The 19,275-nt window shown below is 43.5% G+C and overlaps 1 protein-coding gene across 4 annotated transcripts in view; it reads left to right on the top strand.

Moving 5' to 3' along the window:
• Positions 1-17,932, top strand: part of CLCN1 (chloride voltage-gated channel 1) — a 69,379-nt gene extending 51,447 nt beyond the window's left edge. For 3 of the 4 annotated variants that reach the window (XM_052794937.1, XM_052794938.1, XM_052794935.1), the window contains exons 11-23: positions 1,558-1,642; positions 2,063-2,212; positions 4,846-4,915; positions 6,516-6,626; positions 6,756-6,969; positions 7,645-7,778; positions 8,300-8,526; positions 8,646-8,751; positions 10,433-10,515; positions 11,262-11,300; positions 11,956-12,060; positions 13,970-14,056; positions 14,536-17,932. In XM_052794937.1, coding sequence (XP_052650897.1) covers positions 1,558-1,642; positions 2,063-2,212; positions 4,846-4,915; positions 6,516-6,626; positions 6,756-6,969; positions 7,645-7,778; positions 8,300-8,526; positions 8,646-8,751; positions 10,433-10,515; positions 11,262-11,300; positions 11,956-12,060; positions 13,970-14,056; positions 14,536-14,934 — 1,810 coding nt within the window. In that variant the 3' untranslated portion in view covers positions 14,935-17,932. The remainder of the gene's footprint in view (positions 1-1,557; positions 1,643-2,062; positions 2,213-4,845; positions 4,916-6,515; positions 6,627-6,755; positions 6,970-7,644; positions 7,779-8,299; positions 8,527-8,645; positions 8,752-10,432; positions 10,516-11,261; positions 11,301-11,955; positions 12,061-13,969; positions 14,057-14,535) is intronic. The other variant, XR_008236376.1, reaches the window with a different exon arrangement.
• The last annotated feature ends 1,343 nt before the right edge of the window (positions 17,933-19,275 follow it).

The raw sequence follows: 19,275 nt of genomic DNA, 5'->3' as shown, positions 1-19,275 counted from the left end.
GAGGACAAGGGAAACTTGATTGGACAGAAAATGTTTTTAATTAGAAAATCAATGATCATGCTTCTTAAGGTCATGCTGTGTCTGTTTATTTTTTTAGAATCTGTAAAAAATAAATTAAACATCATTTATATTTTAAGAAAATTAAACACAACTGAAATCTAACTATGTCTTTAAACTCTAAATGTTTTTTTAATCAAAATGTAGACAAAAATGTAAAGAATGTGCTGCAGTATTGCAGTTACTGCATACTTATGAACCAAAAGCTGAAACTGATAGTAACCAAATGGTGTGAACTGCAGCATGAAAGAGAAACGCAAAACAAAATAAAAATCTCAGCAATAAAGGTTTTACAGGGCACTTGAAGATACTTTTTTTCCTTCTCTAATAAAGTTATAACCTCCAAAGGTATAACCTGAAGAAGAAGAGGTGGCTAACTGTAAATATTTTCAGTCTCTTTACAGAAGAAATCTGATGCTGTGAGAATTTTTTAAGTTGAGAGGTGTGGAGGACCTACATTTCTTAGCAAGTTGCAGATCTGAGTAGAAGAAAACCACTAGTTAAAAAGAAGTTCAAACTAATTTAATTTATTATGTGGAAGAAAAATTGTCTTTCTTCATTGTGTAGCATTACCCACAAGCACCAGCAGAGCCATCAAACAAAGCTAATAGAGAAGTGGAACTAAGCCTGAAAAGCAGGAATTTACTTTAAACTTTTGACTAATTTCTCAGAATTGTGTAGGTCCTTAGACTGAAAGAAATTAAACGTTATATTTTGTCTTCCTAAATACCACAGCATCTCAGCCAGAACTTCCAGTAAAAAAACCAGTAATTTGTCAGGGGAGACCTGACAGGATTAGTCCAGCATGTGGAGGCAGCTTAGACTTGTGTTGTCTTAGTGCCCATGAAGTGTCACTGTGTACCTAGAAACCCATCCTGGGACTGGACAAAGCAGTAGGAAAACACAGATGGCTTCAGCCTGCTGTCCAGCTATGCCCCACTGGCGCAGCACAGCTAGACCCACTGGCCACCAAGGACACCTTCCCAAAATTTGTGACGGTCAGCAATTCAATGGAAAGAAAAGCAGTTTTTCTCATAATAATTAATGCAATGGGGGATGCATGCAGAAATGTATGAAAAAAAGGTACATTTAAATACACTAGAACAGTTTACATTGCATGGGGGATGAAGAAGCAAGACTGGCACAATCAGAAAAACGGAGGAGGTGCTGGCTTTTGACAGTAGGTCAACACATCATTGTAAATACACATCCCCCCTTCCTGAGTATTCAGGTTTGTGCATTTTGTACATCCCTCTCTCCCTCCACCTCTCCCATTACATTAATTCTGATGGGAAAAATGGCTTTGCTGACAGTTGAACTCTCTATGAATGATGATGATCCATGGAGCAGGGCATTAAATTGCCAGTAACAGAACTCCAAAGCAACGGATACAGATTTGGCAGAGAGCTTATACAGAAATAGCATTCAAAGTCCTGAAGTGATAGTGCTACAAGAAAAAAATGTGAGGCTATATTTTAACAAACTTTTCTTTCTTTTCAGCCGCCTCATATACCCTGGGGTTATAACCTTCCTTATAGCAACTGTGACCTTTCCTCCCGGATTTGGGCAGTTCATGGCAGGAGAGGTGAGAGTGGGATGTGTATTTGCAATTCTGTGCAATTCTGTGGAACAGCCTCACCTTATCCTGTGCCCCAATAACCTTGTGTCATGGAAAGGGGAAGAAAGATATGGGAGGAGTTTGGATTGAGGAGGGACTATATTCTGACACTCATGATCTCTGCTATCATCTCCTTCATAAAAAAACTTGAAAAAGGTTTACTCTCCTAAGCAAGTAATAAGGACAATGTTACCCCATGTGTAAAAGTAGTTATCCTTTCACCAGTTCAGGTAAAGTCCCATCTCTCTTCCTGAAGATTAAAAATGTGAATTAAGTCTCATAATCATGCATTACTGAAGTAAAAATCTCCTCCACTTTCTTGGGACAGAGGTAGAATATTTACCCCACCTAATCTCATGGCTCATGCCTGGTTTTTTTGCTGTTTAGCTGATGCCACGGGAAGCCATCAGCTCTCTCTTTGATAACTATACCTGGGCAAAATACACAGGGGACCCTCAGATCCTAGGGAAATCTGCTGCCTGGATCCATCCTAAAGTCAGCGTCTTCGTCATCATTCTGCTCTTCTTCCTCATGAAGGTAGGAAACACAACTCACCATAACCCTTCACCACTCAGAGTGAATGTTCTTAATCCTTCGTAAAATAGTTTGTGAACTGCCAATGAGGAGTTGCTGGGTATTGAATGAAGCACTACAACTGCAATAGGTTCTTACATCTTTTGATGTGATGTTTGCCCACCTTGAATGCAAGATTACTAAAATTATAGGGAATAGTTTCCTGGCCTTAATATAGTGACCTCCTTCACTGCTCCCTAGATCATCTTCCTCCTGCGTCCTGCTGACCTTTGGTACCCACTGTGTAGTAGCTGGTAGGGAGGACTACATCGGGAAAGATTTCTCAAGTTCCACAAAAATAAATAACTGAGTAAAAAGCTCTCAGATAATTTATATTTGGTCTAAATAAAGTCTGATACAGTCTACTTGATATTCCTGACTACAGATAGGAGACAAATAAGAATATCCAAGCACAATCTATAGTTGTGTGAGGCTCACGGATTTGTTAGCAGTACCATAACTTGATGGAGAAATGCAGCTGAAAACAGTTCTGCTCACTTCTCGGAAAGCAACAGCAGATTAAATGTTCTGAGCTGACATGGTCTGTGGAAGTTGAAACTGTTCAGCCTCTGAAAAGATCAGCAATGTAACTGATACATGACAGATCAAGAGAAGAGATTTGAAAGAAGAAAATATTATATTCCAGTGTTCAAAATACAAGTAGCAAGAAAGAGGTTTTCCTAAGAGGGGAAAAAAAAAAAAAGATAAAAGGGTAAAAATATCATAGAAATGGTGATATTTTTTTTTGTTGTTTTTGCAAAGGAGCAAAAGAGCTGAAGCCACCTTGCAATATCAGTTAAACATTTCAGTAGATCAGGAATTGACATCAATGATTGATTGACACAGCTGATTCCACCTAAAGTAAAACACTGTATTGAATTTCTGACAGGGAGTTGAGAGTTCTGCTTCTGTGATAATTCTGATTATAGCGTACTAAGCAGATAAGGTCTCATTTACTTGAAGAAAAGAGGGATGGAATACATGGTGTATCTATCCTGAGTCCATCTGTTCTCCTTTGGAAGAGCTGTATCCTCAGACACTACACTCATTGGCCTTGTCCCATTAACTGAAGGCTTTCTCAACTCACTAGTTAACTGCTCCAAGCAGTTTATTTCCTTCTGGATATATTCAGAGTTGGGACAGACCACATAAAAATGAAACCACTGTTTTGACTCTGGGCAAAGACTTGGCCTGACTCTCCACTGCACTATAGTCCCAGTTCTCAGCTGTATTTGGCCTGGGTTTGGTACTGCAAAGACAGACCTTAGGTAGCAGTACTCCACTTCTGCAGCTTGCTGGCCTCTGTAGCCAGCTAGGAACCTCTCCTCTGGAATATTCCAATGGCTATGGAAGGAAGAGCAACAGCCAGCATCAAATTGATGGTCCAACCCATCCTCACAGCATGTTCCTCTACCATGGGCTGAGAAATGCTGTTCTGATGGCTCTTTGTTACCTTCATAGAGGACTTGCCTAAATGGCAGGCTATATCTTGGCTTCATTTTCCCTTTTATGCCAACCATCCTATGAGAGTTACAGCAGAAAAGCTGTTTTGGGTCACAAACTGACTGTCTACAGATTAGCATCTCATCTGTCTACAGCTACAATGTCTGCAGAGACATCACCTCCTCAAAGGTGGACCTTGAACAGGAAGGATTTGCCCACTCTGAGGAGAATATGGTCCTGAAATACCTGAAAGTATTGCTCTTGATGTGCTGGTCCATGGTTGTCTCTCTCCTATGGATGATACTGCTGCAGCAAGGGACATCTTGCCAGTACACTTCTTTGTACAAGCTTTTGAAACAGCAGCATTCTCTGTGTTTCCCTCAACTGCGGAAATCTCGTCATATTGCCTGAGAAAGTCTGAGCGTATTGGCCTTTGAGCTGTTTGTAAGATTAGGCTGTTGCCTCCAGAAGAACTCTATATGTGCTGGGCTAAGTCAGCATTTGAACTGGTCTTAGTAGTACCAGGATGGATTTCATCATTTTGCCCAACATAGTGATAGGGCAAGAGGCAACAGACACCAGCTAGAATAAAGGAAACTTATGACAGTTGGACTTCAGGAAAAAAATCTCCCCTGAGTGTGGGTCAGCAGTGTCATGAATGCCCGGAAAAGCTGGGAAATCTCCACCCTTCAAGATGTTGAGAACTCACCTGGGTAAGGCCCTGAGCAACCTGATCTAACTTAGGAATTAGACCTTCTGGGAGCAGGGAGCTGGGGGAGAGACCTCCAGTTCCCTTCGCACTGAGTTCTTTCTAAGTCTGTGAAATTTTGACAACCTTGTTCTGTGAAAAGCTAAGCTGTTTGGAGCAGTAGGAAATCTCAACTTCTGAGGTCCAAGGCAAAGGAGTTCTCATGTTCATCCATCCCCTTGGTGATTCAGCTTCCCTGCCACCACAGCAGTCGCTCTGGTGTGTTGCCAGAGACTCTCCAGCTCCCCTTCACACCCCACAGCCCCTTTACCCTTCACTTTCTGGCTGAACTGCCAGATCCCTCAGAACGTGTCTTCTCATGGATTCACAGGCTGGGCGGTAGAGTGGGGTTGCGGGAAATGCTATTACTGCTCAGTAACAACCACATCCTCTGCCTCTGTTCTAGTTTTGGATGTCTGTCATTGCTACCACGATGCCAATACCCTGTGGAGGATTCATGCCCGTTTTTGTTCTAGGTGAGTTTCAATTCTGTGTTGCAACATACAGGTCTGACAGGTGGAGAGAATAAAAGAGACATTGTGTGCGTACCCAGTAGGTATCTTCTAGTGGATAAGGAGTCATCACTTGATGTCTATGGCAAGCTCTGTTAACAGTCCATATACCAGCACCTGAGGCTCTGCTTTGGTCATTTTTCCCAGCCCCCAAATCCAAATGCTGAGGAGGAAATCCCTGTCTTTTTACATAAGGAAAGCCACGCTGTGGGAAAGCATGCTGAGCCATGGCCTTCTAATTTCTCTGCCTTTTCCTACATAGAAACTTTCATCCTATTAGTAGTAGTTGCTTCTTTCACCCCTGAAGGCCAGCTAGAAGAGATAACCTCAAAACTATTACCTGCAATGTAATCCACCACTTACTAATTTCTTCTGGCTGAAGTACAGTAACATACAAGAGTTTATTGTTTTTTAAGTGGCTTTAATTCCAAGTCCAAAAAATAAAAAGAATATGATGCTAACATTAAGAGAGGCTATGTTAGACTAAAGTATACAAGCTCATGAAGTTCAGCATTAAGTACCCACAGCTCTTAAATGGAACGGTGTGCACTAAGGATGTCTGGGTTCTGGCAGGCAGCAACTGAACATGAGTCAGTAGCATGCCCTTGCAGTGATGAAGGCTAACCACAAACAAGGCTCTATTAGGAAAAGCCTAGCCAGCAAGGCAAAGAAATTGGTTATTTCCCTGCATTCAGCACTTTGGACACAGTTCTGGAGTATGTGCCATTTTGTGTCCAACAGTACAAGAGATTTTGACAAAGTGCAATGAGACCAGTGGAGGCCACCGAGATTGTTGGGGAGCTGGAGCACCAAACAAACAAGGAAAGGCTGAAGAAGTTGGGCTTGTTCAGCCTGCGGAAGGGAAGGCTGAGAGGGAATCTAACTGCGGCCTTCACCACCTAATGCAGCACGAGATAGAGAGGATAGAAAGACTTCTTGAGACACACACAGTAAATAGGAGGTAAAGGCACAAGTTGCAACAGGGGAAATTCTGAAGGGACATAAGAAAAAAATTGTTTCCTTGGTTAAAGTGCTCAGAAAGGCTGGAGAATCTCCATCCTTGCAGACTTTTAAAACTTGTCTGAACAAGGCCTTGGGTGACTTGATCTCACTTTGAAATTAGCCCTGTTGTGAGCAGGGGTCAGAACAAGTCCTCCAGAAGTCCCTTCCCACCCAAACTCGTCTGTAAGTGGTGATTCTGTTGTCTGGACATTCATAGAATGAGTGTGTGAAGGGCCTCAATGGTGATCTGGACTGACATTGCACATATTCTGAAAATATTTCCTCCTACCTGGGAATCACAAATACCGCTGTGCCTGGAGTGCCTAAGTGGAAGAATGAGGGGTCAACTGTATTTACACATCTTAGTACCTTTTTCCCCTCCTGGAGTCTAACTTCTATATTCTGTAACTGAGAACTACTCTTTATCCCCAGTGCCATTTTAATGTAAGTTTTGATCTGGTTTCTGTTAGAAAATACGCAAGTGATTGCCCAGCACAGCTGCACAGCACAGACTGGGTGCTCCTTAGATGTTAATTCCATAATTGTCAGTGATATTTTCCAGGTGCTGCATTTGGGCGTCTTATTGGGGAAATCATGGCATCGCTTTTTCCCAACGGGATCCTCTTTGATGGTATTGTTTATCAAATCTTACCTGGAGGGTATGCTGTCATTGGTGAGTCTCCATGTCTTTCTTTTTCTTCGTCTGGTCCCATCCCCATGACTTTCCTGGTTGACATGACATGCTGTTTCTATATGACATTTTTCTTCTCTCCCTATTCCTTTTTCACCCTACCTGGGAAAGGTGCAGCAGCTCTGACAGGAGCAGTGAGCCACACTGTCTCCACTGCTGTGATCTGCTTTGAGCTGACGGGTCAGATCTCTCACATCCTCCCCATGATGGTGGCTGTCATTCTTGCCAACATGGTGGCCCAGAGTCTGCAGCCCAGCCTCTACGATAGCATCATCCAGGTGAAGAAGTTGCCCTACCTGCCAGACCTGGGCTGGAATCACATAAGGTATAGTAGTAAAACAGAGGAGGAGGTGGGGAGTGGCAAAGAAATAAAGCAGAAGAGGATGAGACCATGGGAGAATAAAAGGTCATGAAAAGGGGATAGTACTACAAAGAAAATGAAAACGCAGAATAGGCCTGCAGCGAGAAAAAACAAGTGGTGGAGTAGAATTAGGGTTCATACACAGAAACGGAGAAAAGTCCTTTTTTTCACTGAAAGCACAGGTTTGAATAATCTGCAACATTACTGAATTTGCATTAATATTGCCAAATTGCTTCAGTTTAAAAATCTAAAAATCAAGTGTCTCATTTTTATTTTTTTCTGAATTCAGTGCGATTTGGATTTTTTCTCCAGAAAATGTTTGAAATATCATTTTATCTGGATATTTTGCTTAAAACAAAATTCAGTTATTCATATACATGTCTTCCTCTCTCTAGTACATGTAATATACATAGGTATGTATATATAAAACATCTATACATATATGTATATATGTGTGTATTTTTATGGTGAGGGGTAATGGGGTGGAATCCTCTTTGGTTACTCTCACAGAAGACGATTTAGCAACTGTATTGAGAACACTTCTTAAAGAAGTGGTCATTTATACGTTTCTTTAAAGAATTTATCTGCTAGACATTTTTAATATGCTAACTCTTCCCCTTATTTTCCATAAATTCACAGCAAATACAATATCTTTGTTGAGGATATTATGGTCCAAGATGTGAAATTCGTCTCCTCCAACTGTAAATACCGAGACTTGCAAACTCTACTCCAAAGCACCACTGTTAAGACTTTGCCTTTGGTGGACTCACCAGGTAAGCAATGTGGAGAAACTGGTCCTTCCTGAAGACTGTCTCAGCCTAAAGAGCCAAAGAAACTAGCTTTCAAATTACACGCTGTGAAGGAGACAGTGTGACCCACTGCATAAAAAATCATCCTAAAAATCTTCCGCTATGGATGATGTATGACAGAAGGCTGTTTCAGCTGGTCAGACAGGTAAGCTGGAGTGTGGGCAGTGAAGCAGCTCTAGCAGGTAAGGGAGGTGTGGGGAAAGTTTGTGGCCTGAACTGTGATGACAGGGAGGGCTCTTGCATAAGTAAAGAGCCTGCTTCTGATGTGGTGCTGAGGAGCGGCACAACTCAGGGATGGTGAGCTTCCCACAACCCCGCAGTGTATTAACAGCAGCTACCAGGGCTGGTCAATGACTCTTACATAGCTCTAGATAGTATGAGTCCAAGCACTTTGAAGAGGTTACAGGGAGGAAGGGGCAGTGCGTGGCAGGGGCCATTCAAAACCTTGAAGCGGCTTAATGGCTTCTCTGCTCTGTGTTATGCAGAGACCATGATCCTTCTGGGGTCTGTAGAGCGATCGGAACTGCAGGCTCTGCTCCAGAGACATATAAGCCCGGAACGGCGACGGCTCCTCAACAGAGAAATGCAGCAGAAGCTGTCTGAGGCACCCTACGATGGGCACAGCAAGGGACCGTGGGCAACCCTGCCAAAGCTGAAGCATGAATCTTTTGCTTATGTTGATGAGGATGAGGATACAGATGAGAAAGGAGAGGTGAGGGAGGAGTGGAGAGACTGCAACAGAGAAGCTGCTGAAGAAGCAGTAAGGCGTTTGGAGAGGCTGAGAAAGGAATGACACAGGGTGGACTTTATTTTCTCTCCTTTCCATAACAGCTGCCTCGGCCCCCAAGTCCCACTCCCAGTTATCCAGAGGAGCCCAATGGCCCGACCAGTCCTCTTAAACAAATGCCTGAAACTTTGGAGCCACAGCAACTGCCAGGTATGGTAACTTCTGGCATGCCTCAGTCACATCCTAGCCAGCTTGTGGAAGCTTTCATGCTAACTGTGTGTACATGCCTGTGGGAGGTGCCGATTTCCCAGAGACTGAGAGGAGCTTTCTCTGATGTTCCTTTATTAAAGGCACTTTGTTAATGCACCTCAACATTGGTGTAACGTACCTGGAAATATCTTCTGTCTGTGATCCCTCAGAGAGCATGGCAAAAGTAAGGCCACGCAGGCTGCTCTCTCTCCTGTCAGTAGTCCCCACTCCATCCTTTGCAATAACATCTCCTTGGATATTTTCTGGAGAGTCTGCATGGAAGGGTCCCATCTCTTGCCTCTTTCACCCCGTGAATGAATTTCCCTGGCAAAAGCAGCCTGAGAACTAAACATCTGTACCTGTTTTTTGAGTAGCTTAGGCTGTTGCTCAGCCGTCTCCAAAACTGAACAGCTCCTCCCTTGAACACGCATCTCTCTGATTCAGCTACATTAATATGATGGACAAATACTGATGTATCGTGTTCTTTGTGTGCCACCCCAGCCTATATTAGCTCTGCTTCCAAGACTGTACTCATAGCTCATTTCTGATTTGTATATCATATGTATCTGATGCAGGATGGTGGGGTTTTTTTTCCTTGATGTGTCTTGAAATATGCAGAGAGTGAGTAAGCACAGAGGTGTAGCCCAATCTTGAGCATGAATACAGAGGATAGGGCTCTGGCTCGTGCTTTTGGGCACCCACAGGTTAGCACGTAATATAGCATATAGCACATACTGGTTCCTTAACACCACTCACGCATGACTAAACCTCTAAGGCACAGGAAAATCCACTTCATGCTTCCAGGGCAGTAGAGTGGTGGGACAGCCATCCACCTTCCTTACCAAAGCAGAAGAAGAATCACATCAAAACAAGGACAGTGTGTGAGACATTTTACGTGGAGCTAGTACTGAGTGATCAGGAGTAACAAGAGGAAGTGGAGCGGGGGGACTTCACAGGGCTTTCCCTGACACAATTTTTAGTTTGGCTCACAGCTGTCATTGTTTCTGACCAACCTTCCTCCACAGCCTTGTTCACTTCACAACAGCACCAAACCCTGTCTCATCCTCTTTGCTAATTCTTGACTGTCCTGCCTGGGAGAATAATTCTGCAGTCTTTTTCATTCCCACCATTACACTACTGGCACAACCCATGGACTTCTCACCCCTTTGTATCTATCACATTCAGGCTGTTGATACTCTTTGAAGGTATTTCCAAATTCTCACCTCCCCTTCCCATAGTCATCCTCCAAACCACATTCTCTTTGTGGACTGCAGAAACCTCTTGTCACAGCAGTCTGTCCCTTGTATCAGATTGTTTGCTGTGTTAGTAGTCTTGCTTCTGGTTGTTTTTACTCCGGAACACTGATCTATGACTATTATCTGCAAGGGCTACTTTGTAATGGTTTGTTTCCTCTTCTTGAGGAAAAGATACTGCATGGGAATATTTATTCTGGCACGTCCCAGACACAATCTTACAAATTGAACGCTAGATTGTGACTGGCTCAGCCCTGTCATATATCAGCTACTATGTCCCTCATATTATTTCCCAGCCTGTCTTGGGCAAGGAGATGGGCATGGGGCTTTGTATTTTTGTCTCTCACATGTTCTTTTTTCTTATCCATGTGTTTCTTTTCATCCTTCAGGCAATTTCAGGAGTTTGAGGCAACTGATCCAGCAACTCTTGTGCCATTACAACCGTCCACTTGAAACAGAGAGTGCCGTCCAGGTTAGGGATACAGAGAGCCTAGTCATACCCTGAAGAGAGGAAGGAATGCAATGGAAATAGAACCTACTACTCAAAGCCATTCAGCATTTGGCCAAAGCGTGGACACGCTTATGGTCCTGAACTCTGACAGCATCAGTGGGAAACTCTCTCCAAGGAGAAAGGGTGTGATTACTGTAAAGGAGTGTGCATCTTCCTAAAGAGCCATCTGTGCTCAGGTGTCAAGGCTACCATCATGACTGAGCGTGGGCATCTTTTTCTCAGTGAACAACTTAATGCTATTTTGGCTAACCTGGAATAAAGTGCAGTTCTATTCCATTTGCCAAACAGTTTTGGACAGATAAAAACGAAAAAATGCTTTTGCCTTGTGCTATGTTAGATGACCTTGGAAATCTGGCATAGCTGCGCAGGGTTGGTGGATATCATACAGAGCCATCCACTCTAGGGCAGTGGTTGGACCCCACGTGGGATATCTGAGAGCATCTAAAGCAGTACTAGATGACCATGTTTAGGTACCTGAATTGCTCCACCAGCGTTCCATAGTCAATCTTCATTGGCAAGGGAAGCACAGCAAGTACAGGGTACATTTTATAATGTATGAGTATAAAGAAAATCTAAATACTCAGTAATATACTATTTGGAACAAAAAGGGGACCACATGGGGTGAGGAGGCTGTGCAATTTTTTCCTTTCTGTACTCTGTGAAACTGTGGGTTCTTTGTCTGTCCTGAACGCTGTTTTCTCCTACAGGAGCCAGTGGAAGTCATTGACACAATGAGGCCAGAAGAGGTAAGACTGTGTGCAGAAAGGGAGTGAGGTTAATCGACTGCTTCTTTTGCCCATTTCCTATCACTTGCAATACTTCCTGAACTCGACAACCTCAGTGATTGCCACATACAGCCATAGCTAAAGCCATTTTCTTCTTAGAGTTGCACAGGAGGCAAGTCTCACCCAATAAGAGAGGAGATTGTTCTGCTAGATGTGCTGAGTAAGGCTCTGACTAATCTGATCTAGCTTTGAAGTCAGCCCTGCTCTGAACAGGTTTTGAACTAGAGACCTCCACAGGTCCCCCCTCACCTAAATCTTTCTGTGTGTCTATGTTGTTCCTTCATTTTTTACACAAAGGAACAATTATCTTGCAATGACAAGGGGAAGGTCCACTCAGAAATGAAAGCTAAGATGTTCACTTCCACTTTAAGCAGGAAGGAGCAAAACCTCACCTCCTCGGAAAACCTCTGAGGTACTGGAATTGCTCTGTTTCCACAGGGACTTGACATGTGGCAAGGAAGGGATGGGAAATCTGAGGGGGGTGATATAATGGGCAAGATGAATGATCTACATAGGAAGGAAGAAGCATTAACAGGAGAATGGGACTAGTCTGGGTACACAAGACAGCAACACTGCTGATTACTGTAAGAGTGATTCCTCTTCTTTCCTGTGTCAGATAGATGCTTGGGAACAGGAGGAGCTGAACAAGAACGTGTGCTTTGACAGCTGCCGCATTGACCCTTCCCCTTTCCAACTCGTGGAGAGAACTTCCCTGCACAAGGTGGGTGCAGATGTCTCTCTGAGGCATACACTGTTTTTCTCCACCCTGTCACTGCAAGTCTAGTCTATGACTTATTCTCTTTCTCTTCACCTACAACTACTATCACCAGCTACTTCCACATCCAGCTACAGAAATCAGTTTGCTCCTATTACCTTCTGTGTGTACCTCCAATCTCCTGCAAAATGAAAGGCTACATGATAAGAAGTCTGAGTGCATTTATTAAAATAGCTTTTGGACATCACATAGGATTTTCCAGCCACTACATTAACAGAAGCATTGTATGCCTTGCTGCTGGGGGCATTACACTGAGATTTACACTCTACTTTATCAGTGTGCAGCACTGGAATGAGTAGTCCTGGATTTCTCAGGGCATTTCTGTCAGGATGTAGTGTCTGCCTCAGTGCCTGAGAAGAGTTGCCTGAAACCACCCTATACCACAGGCTCTTCATTGAACTGAAGCACAGTGAAAGAGGAAGCTGGATCATACAGCTTCTAGAGTTACCACAGGATGACTGGGGATAAAAGCAACCGTTGTGTATCAGGAGTAAGAGAGGACTGGGCTTTCACTCAATAGAAAGGGAAAGCAGTCTACTGAAGCAAAAGTGCACAGTGCATATTTTTATCAATATTAATTTAACATGAACAGTCGGCATATGCCTTGCACAAAATTAATTAATTACTGTTATCAAAGGGATAAGACCTCAGCCTTGAGCAAAATAAGAACAGGTTAGCATATACTTAAGATGAGTTTGGTGTTTTCTGAAGGGCTGGATGAAGTAATCTGAAAACCACTAGCATTTGTCTTTGAGAATATAGGGGTACCAAGAAATTATACCTGAAGACTGCAAATGGGGAAGGATTCATACTTCATAAAAAAGAGCAGATGAGAAACTCTGAAATAACAGACAAGTAAACTTGGATGCACAAAAAATGCAGGAATAAATAATCAAACCATCTGAGGTATGCATAGTTAGAACTAAATATGAGACTACTGACAATATCAAGAATATCACAGCTTATCATGATCAAATTGTATTTAACCAGTTTGATTTTCTTCTACATTAGGGTAAAATGTCTTGTTACTGAGAAATGAGATTTTCCCTACTTTACACTTGAACATGACATTCAATATCTCATGTGATGTTAAAAAAAAAAAAAGGCAAACACCAGCTGTGAGAGAATGACTTCATGTAAGGCCACAGGTAAAGTCTAGCTAGATCTCGGCGTAAATAACTTGGAGGTTGGAAATAGGCCACAAATGAGCACTGAGAATGCTGAAACTTTTAGAAAGCCTGATCTATGAAGAACAGTAAAATAATGGGGGATGTTTAGGCTGAAGGAAAGAAGACTGATAGCAGTGTGATATCTGTCCTTTTAAGAAGGCTTTGTAAAAGAAAGGGAATACCTTGTTCTCAGTGTTCTCACTGCACTGGATAACCAGCAACAAGCTTAAGTTTTGATATGAAATATTCTGGAACAGGAAAAAAGAAATCTTCTAGTGTTAAGGAAAGCACTGGAATAAATAACCTAGGCAGGTTCTGACTTTGCTTATTACATATGATAGTTTAATCTCCAGCACCAAAATGAAACAGGATCTGCGTAAGTCCCCGCATACACAGGGTGTTGCACGTGAATCTCTGTTTGCCAGATGCAGGATGAGAGTGACCTTAAGAACGTGCTCTCCATCATCAACACACTCCCAACTATGGCTGCACAGCAGAAGGACCAAAGGGTAGTATTTGCTAGCTACAAAAGGGGAAGGGAAGAGGTAGTTTCTCACTGGGATAACTGCAGACTTGTGCGCCTTTGTGATTCCCATTTCTAAATCCCAAGTCCCAGCTCTAGCACCAAGTACCATGTTACCAGTTTCCAAAGTCCCTGAAATGGTCTTCTGTGTTTTTGCTCATAGACGCATACATTGTTCTCGTTACTGGGCCTCAGCCATGCCTATGTAACCAGTATGGGGAAGCTAAGGGGAGTACTGGCTTTGGAAGAGGTAAGTACAGATCCTTTCATCTCTTCCTCATCAACTGCAAATGTACTGTGGATCACTGCAATAACTTACAGGTGCTAGAGGATTCAGCTGGGAATGTATATAACTGTGATTGCTACATTTTCAATCCAGTGTTGAATTCTGAGTCAACCCTTTGGAAGCCATGTAGAGGAATGGATGACTGTATTTCAGAGGAGGCAGTTGTTTACAGGGATGTTAGATGGTTCATCCGTTTCATGAACATAGGGCTCTTAATTGGGTGGCTATTACTGTCTCTGAAAGTGGTGTGGAATTAGTTATTTACCGTGGAACGAAAAATTACACCACCACTGTAAAAGATGATCTCCACAGGCCCCAGAGGTAGAGCTGTGACTCTCTCTATTTGTATTCCCCTTACCCTGGAGATAGATGAACTTCTGCTGGGTAGGGCTGGGTCAGCCTCCCTTTCACCCATTTTTTCTGAACTTTTTCTCTTCTCATAGCTCCAGAAGGCAATAGAAGGCTCCACACGCTCCGGAGTTCGCCTCCGCCCACCCCTCGCCAGCTTCCGCGATACCAACCGGACTTCCATCAGCAGTGAGAAGGTCAGTCAGGCCACTCAGATGTGGAGCCGGCAGGACAACTGCACGGTGGCAGCACAGCAAGGAGCGGACTTGGGCACAGAGAGCCCACTGCCCCCCTGCTCGCACTCCCCCCAGTCCTCACACTTGCACGAAGAGGGGGAAGTCCCGTGCTCCACTTATGCCACTGATACTGAGTTGGACGAGATGGAGCTGACAGGGCCAGTGGCTGAAAACATTTCAGACATCCTCAAGGACATAAGCCTACGCTCCACTGACCTGGATGAGGATGAAGATGAGGATGAGGATGTCCCCTTATAGCTGGTGTGAGGGGAGTAGTCCATCACACTCTTCAGTTGAGCCAGTCTTTTTGTGTTTGCTCCTCAAAGAGAAACTTTTGGATGTTCTTTGCAATCCCCACAGAGGATTGATTCAGCTGGCAGAAGGGGCATTGGACTGACCCTTTCTTCTGCTGTTTTCTTTCTCTGCAAAGACTGTTAGGCTGTTGGACTATACGGCTGTGTGCAGGAGTCAGATGTGGACTGCAAGGTGGCTAAGGGCAGGCTTATAATGCTTAGGCTTCTACCATGTCTACATAACGTGGCAGAAGGGATTGTAACAGGACATGAATACTGCTGGACACAGTCAGGATGCTCTGGGTCAATCTGCCTTGTGGAAAGTGGAGGAGGAGCAGCTCTTCTCATTCTCCATTGGTGTCATCCTTCCAGTCGCACCTGGCCTGCATGCACAACTGTAAACATGGCCAGACCTCCAGCCTAGAAGCATATTGCTGCTTCTGACTGCAATCGTGTCCATGCTGCTGCAGCTCCTTTTCACTAGTTCTTATCTTGCATCCCCCCCAAACATTCCCCTGTAGAACATTTTTCCTCTTTCTCAATTTTTACTCTGGGATTTTCCTGGATGGGGGTGCAGTTAGGAGCTTCTCCTCTGTCCTTTAGCTGAGCCATGCCCTAAAAACAGATGGAAGGAAAATATTTGGTCTATGTCTCATGTCTTGAATTCAGCCAGGGCTCTAAGAAAAGCACTGGAAGGGAGGAGAGCCTCTTTGTTTTCCCATCATCCCTGGAATTTTTAAATAGAATGGGAAAATCTTAAGAGGGAGCATCCTCAGTGTTGGAGGAAGAGGAGTAAAACAGCATGTATGCACCTACATTTCAAATACCTGTGTTTGTCGCTCTGAACCACTGTTCACAATTTTTACCAAGTTATAGTCTTAAAATATAAGAACTAGAAAAGAAAAAAATTATGGAGTGCTAGCAGGCTGCCAAGAAATACAGCAGAGGGAGGCCACATTTTCTACACTTTGAAAACAGGTTTCTCTCTGAAAAATCCTGCTCTCTCTCCTGGTAATTCTACCCTGCCTACTTTCCGCATATTTCTGCATACCTCAGATCTGAGAATCTCACTTTTGTGAGCTCTCACTTTTGCGAGCTTGTCTCCATTGTGACTAACAGCAGAGACCTCAACCTTTGTCTGCAGCATCCCTCTCTATTCCTGTTCTAAATCTGGAGCAGATCTTGATCTGTATCTTGCAAAAAGATGTCTTGTCAGTTCGTGTCATGCATGCAAAACCTTAGCGTCCAAAGATAAGACGCTGCTTTCTTTAACCCACTGTCCTTGCGAGGTTTTTCTCAGTAAATAGGCAAAATCAAATTCTGTGTATTCTGTAGCTTTCCTCTAACATTCTACATCTCTATCATATATTTGGTGTGTCATAGCACTTAGATGCAGTCCCAAGCAGCCTATTGGATGTGTTGCCCCTTATCAGCAACAGAGAAGAAATCCAGGCTCTGAGAATTTGTTCTTGGGGGTATTCTCCTGGATGTTGGACCACATCCCCTTTCCTGATTAGTAAAGCATTATCTAAGTTAGAGTGACCAGTTTCACCTTAATGGGTGGTTCTTCATAAGCTATCTCAGGAGCAAGTGAAAAATATCATTACCTCTAACCCAGTCTCCCTAGGAAAATTCCTTCCTGGCTTTAATTCCAAGGATTGACCTTGCACCATTTCCTCTCTGGTGATGCTCACGGATGGGAGAGTCTGTGACAAGCTTAAAGTAGAGGGAAATCTCCCCAGCTAGTCTTTTGAAGAGGGAGAGATTCATTTTTGCTGTCTGGAATTCAGAGCCCACCAGCTCTGCATTGTCTTTGAGACGTGATCCCCCTCTATAAGCTAACTGGGGACAGCCTTTCCCTGCCCAAGTGATCTTCAGTCCTCCGAGGGTCACCCTGTCCTTGTGAGAAGACAGTGGTGATCTGAGGGCAAGTCTCCTGCGCACACCAGCTGCCTGCCTCCACCAGAGGGTTGTGGCACATTTCTGGCTGTCAGGCATTAGCACACAGCGTCCCCGCTGCCTTTGTGTCACCTTCCCCTGCCTGCAGAGAAGAGGCAAAACAACTGCTATTTTTTTCTCAGGGAACTGCGATAGTCCTTTAAATAAGCATCAGAGAAAGGACATTCCTTTTAAAAACCCAGAAATGTGCGGTGAGTGGCAACACTCTGAGACCAAATCTGATCTGAGGGTCCACACACCTCAGGAAGGACAAGTTTCTCCAAGTCAGCCCCAGCCTTATTACCAGCAAGTACAGACTTAACATTTTGCAGCTTAGCCAAATGCTTGCACCAAGACAGATGAGACAAGGAGAAACTTTGAGGCTGGAGTCAATACATCTCCCCCTCCTCTCTCCTGAATACAGATATATGTTCTGCTCCAGTCCCACACTTCTCCTACGGTGTGTTACAGAAGAACTGCGATCTGACTGGCTGAGAAAGCAGATGGAGTCTAAATCAAAGCCAGAGAGTGTGTGAGTCATGACAGACAGATTGTGAGCTGGGGGAGATGAAGCTGGAACAAAAAAATGATACACATGGAGAGGCTTGGGGAGCTCAGACTAAGACACAAGCTAACCTGTAAAGTTTCTTGAGGTTTGTCACTTGAGAGTACAAAAGCACACACATGTGTGCCCACACGTGCACACACACATCTCTCTCCATTCCTGTTGCCTTTAGCTGTCCCAGAGGTAGCATGAGGAGCTGGACTGCTCTCTGTGGGGAAGCCAAAAAGTGGGTGTTACTGCTGCTCTTTGGAGGCATTACTCAAGATCCATTCCAGGTATGCCCCCACCCTTGGAGGAGAAGCAGCATTCATCTGCACCATTTTCTCACCTGGGAAAAAGTATGCATACATGAATGTGTGTAGGGAGCCAGGAGGGGACAAAAAATATACTGCAAAGATGGTTTGTGGTGGCTGAAGAAGTTTCCACTTCCATTTTACCAATAAAATCTTCACTGAGCTGATGCCAACTACTTTAATAGGTGTAAAATGTGCAGTAAACTGACACTGGACCTTTGTCAAGGGAACTCTAAGCTTACACCCTCTCAGGCAATCCCAGTATGCCCCCTCAAAGTTTAAACTTGAAACCTTCGCCAGGCAAAGTCATGCTGATCTGTCACTCTAAAGCCTGCATCTCTCATCCTACCAAGCAGCACAGACTTGGCTACCTACACACAAAAAATAATTTTTTTCCCCAACCCAAAATATCCCCCCGAATTTGTATCATCAGCAGTGAGGCCCTCCCTCTCAGCTAGAAAGTCAAATCTCAGATCTGCCCCCAAAAATCCAAGCACAAACCTTGAAAAACAAGAAGCTCTGAGGCTGTTTTGAACCACAGAAGCTTGCTTTTCTCCTAAATAGCATGTGCAGTTGCTTAGAATCATTGTTTTGGGCAGAGATTCATGTTACGCCAAGCTTGCCACTACCACTCAAAGCACTAAAATAGAGCTGGTCTTGTTCAGCATTTTCAACTCCAAGCACCTGCTGAACTGCATTTGGTACTCACTCCACATATAATAGTCTGAGAAGAACACGATAGTGAAACATCTCCCTCAGAGCAGAAAACTTTGGGAAAACACCACCACCACCACCACAAGCTCTAAAAAAAATTCTTTGACTTTGTATCTTCAAGATAAATGTAGTTCTAATCTCAACTAATTGCCAGTTTACTGATATTCAGTTAATGAAGGCAAGAAGTTTATCTATTAAATTTAATCTAGCAAAAAGTTGAACTCTTCCTTTTACATGGCATTTAAATGTGAAAGCAGAAGTCTTGTTTTTAAACTCATCAATATAAAGAATTGAAAAAATACGGAAGACTTAAGGTCGACAAGAAAACAGACAGGACTTTGGGTAGTTATGACAAGACTAAGAGACTTGGTCACGGTTCGGATAAGGGGGGGAAACACATGGATATGGACTACCGGACAACAAGAAAAATTTGCCTGAACAATGTAACTTTTTTTGGTTGGCAAATTATTTCAGACTAAAAACAATCTAGTTTGCTAAACCTATGGACAAAACCAGTTACTACAAGCAGAAATAAAGGCAGACAGAATCAAGAGTTCATAAAAAATAACTCCCCCCCTCTCCCCAGTTATGTAAACACTGTATAGAAGTGTGTGGTTTGTGGCCAAAGAGTACAAGACAGGGCAATAACCAGCTGAGCAAGTAAAGATCCCTCTTTGCCAAATTAGTCCAACCCCAGGAAGGGTATAATTAAAAACACACTATTAAAAATACTGTCATAGCAAGCACTAAGAAGTTGTTCATGGCCACATAAGCAAGGATCTGGGCACAGCTCTCG

Source organism: Harpia harpyja, chromosome 8 (genome assembly GCF_026419915.1).
Source record: "Harpia harpyja isolate bHarHar1 chromosome 8, bHarHar1 primary haplotype, whole genome shotgun sequence".
Classification (NCBI taxonomy): domain Eukaryota; kingdom Metazoa; phylum Chordata; class Aves; order Accipitriformes; family Accipitridae; genus Harpia; species Harpia harpyja.
The sequence above is the reverse complement of the archived record's forward strand: the minus strand, read 5'-3'. Positions and strand labels throughout refer to the sequence as shown.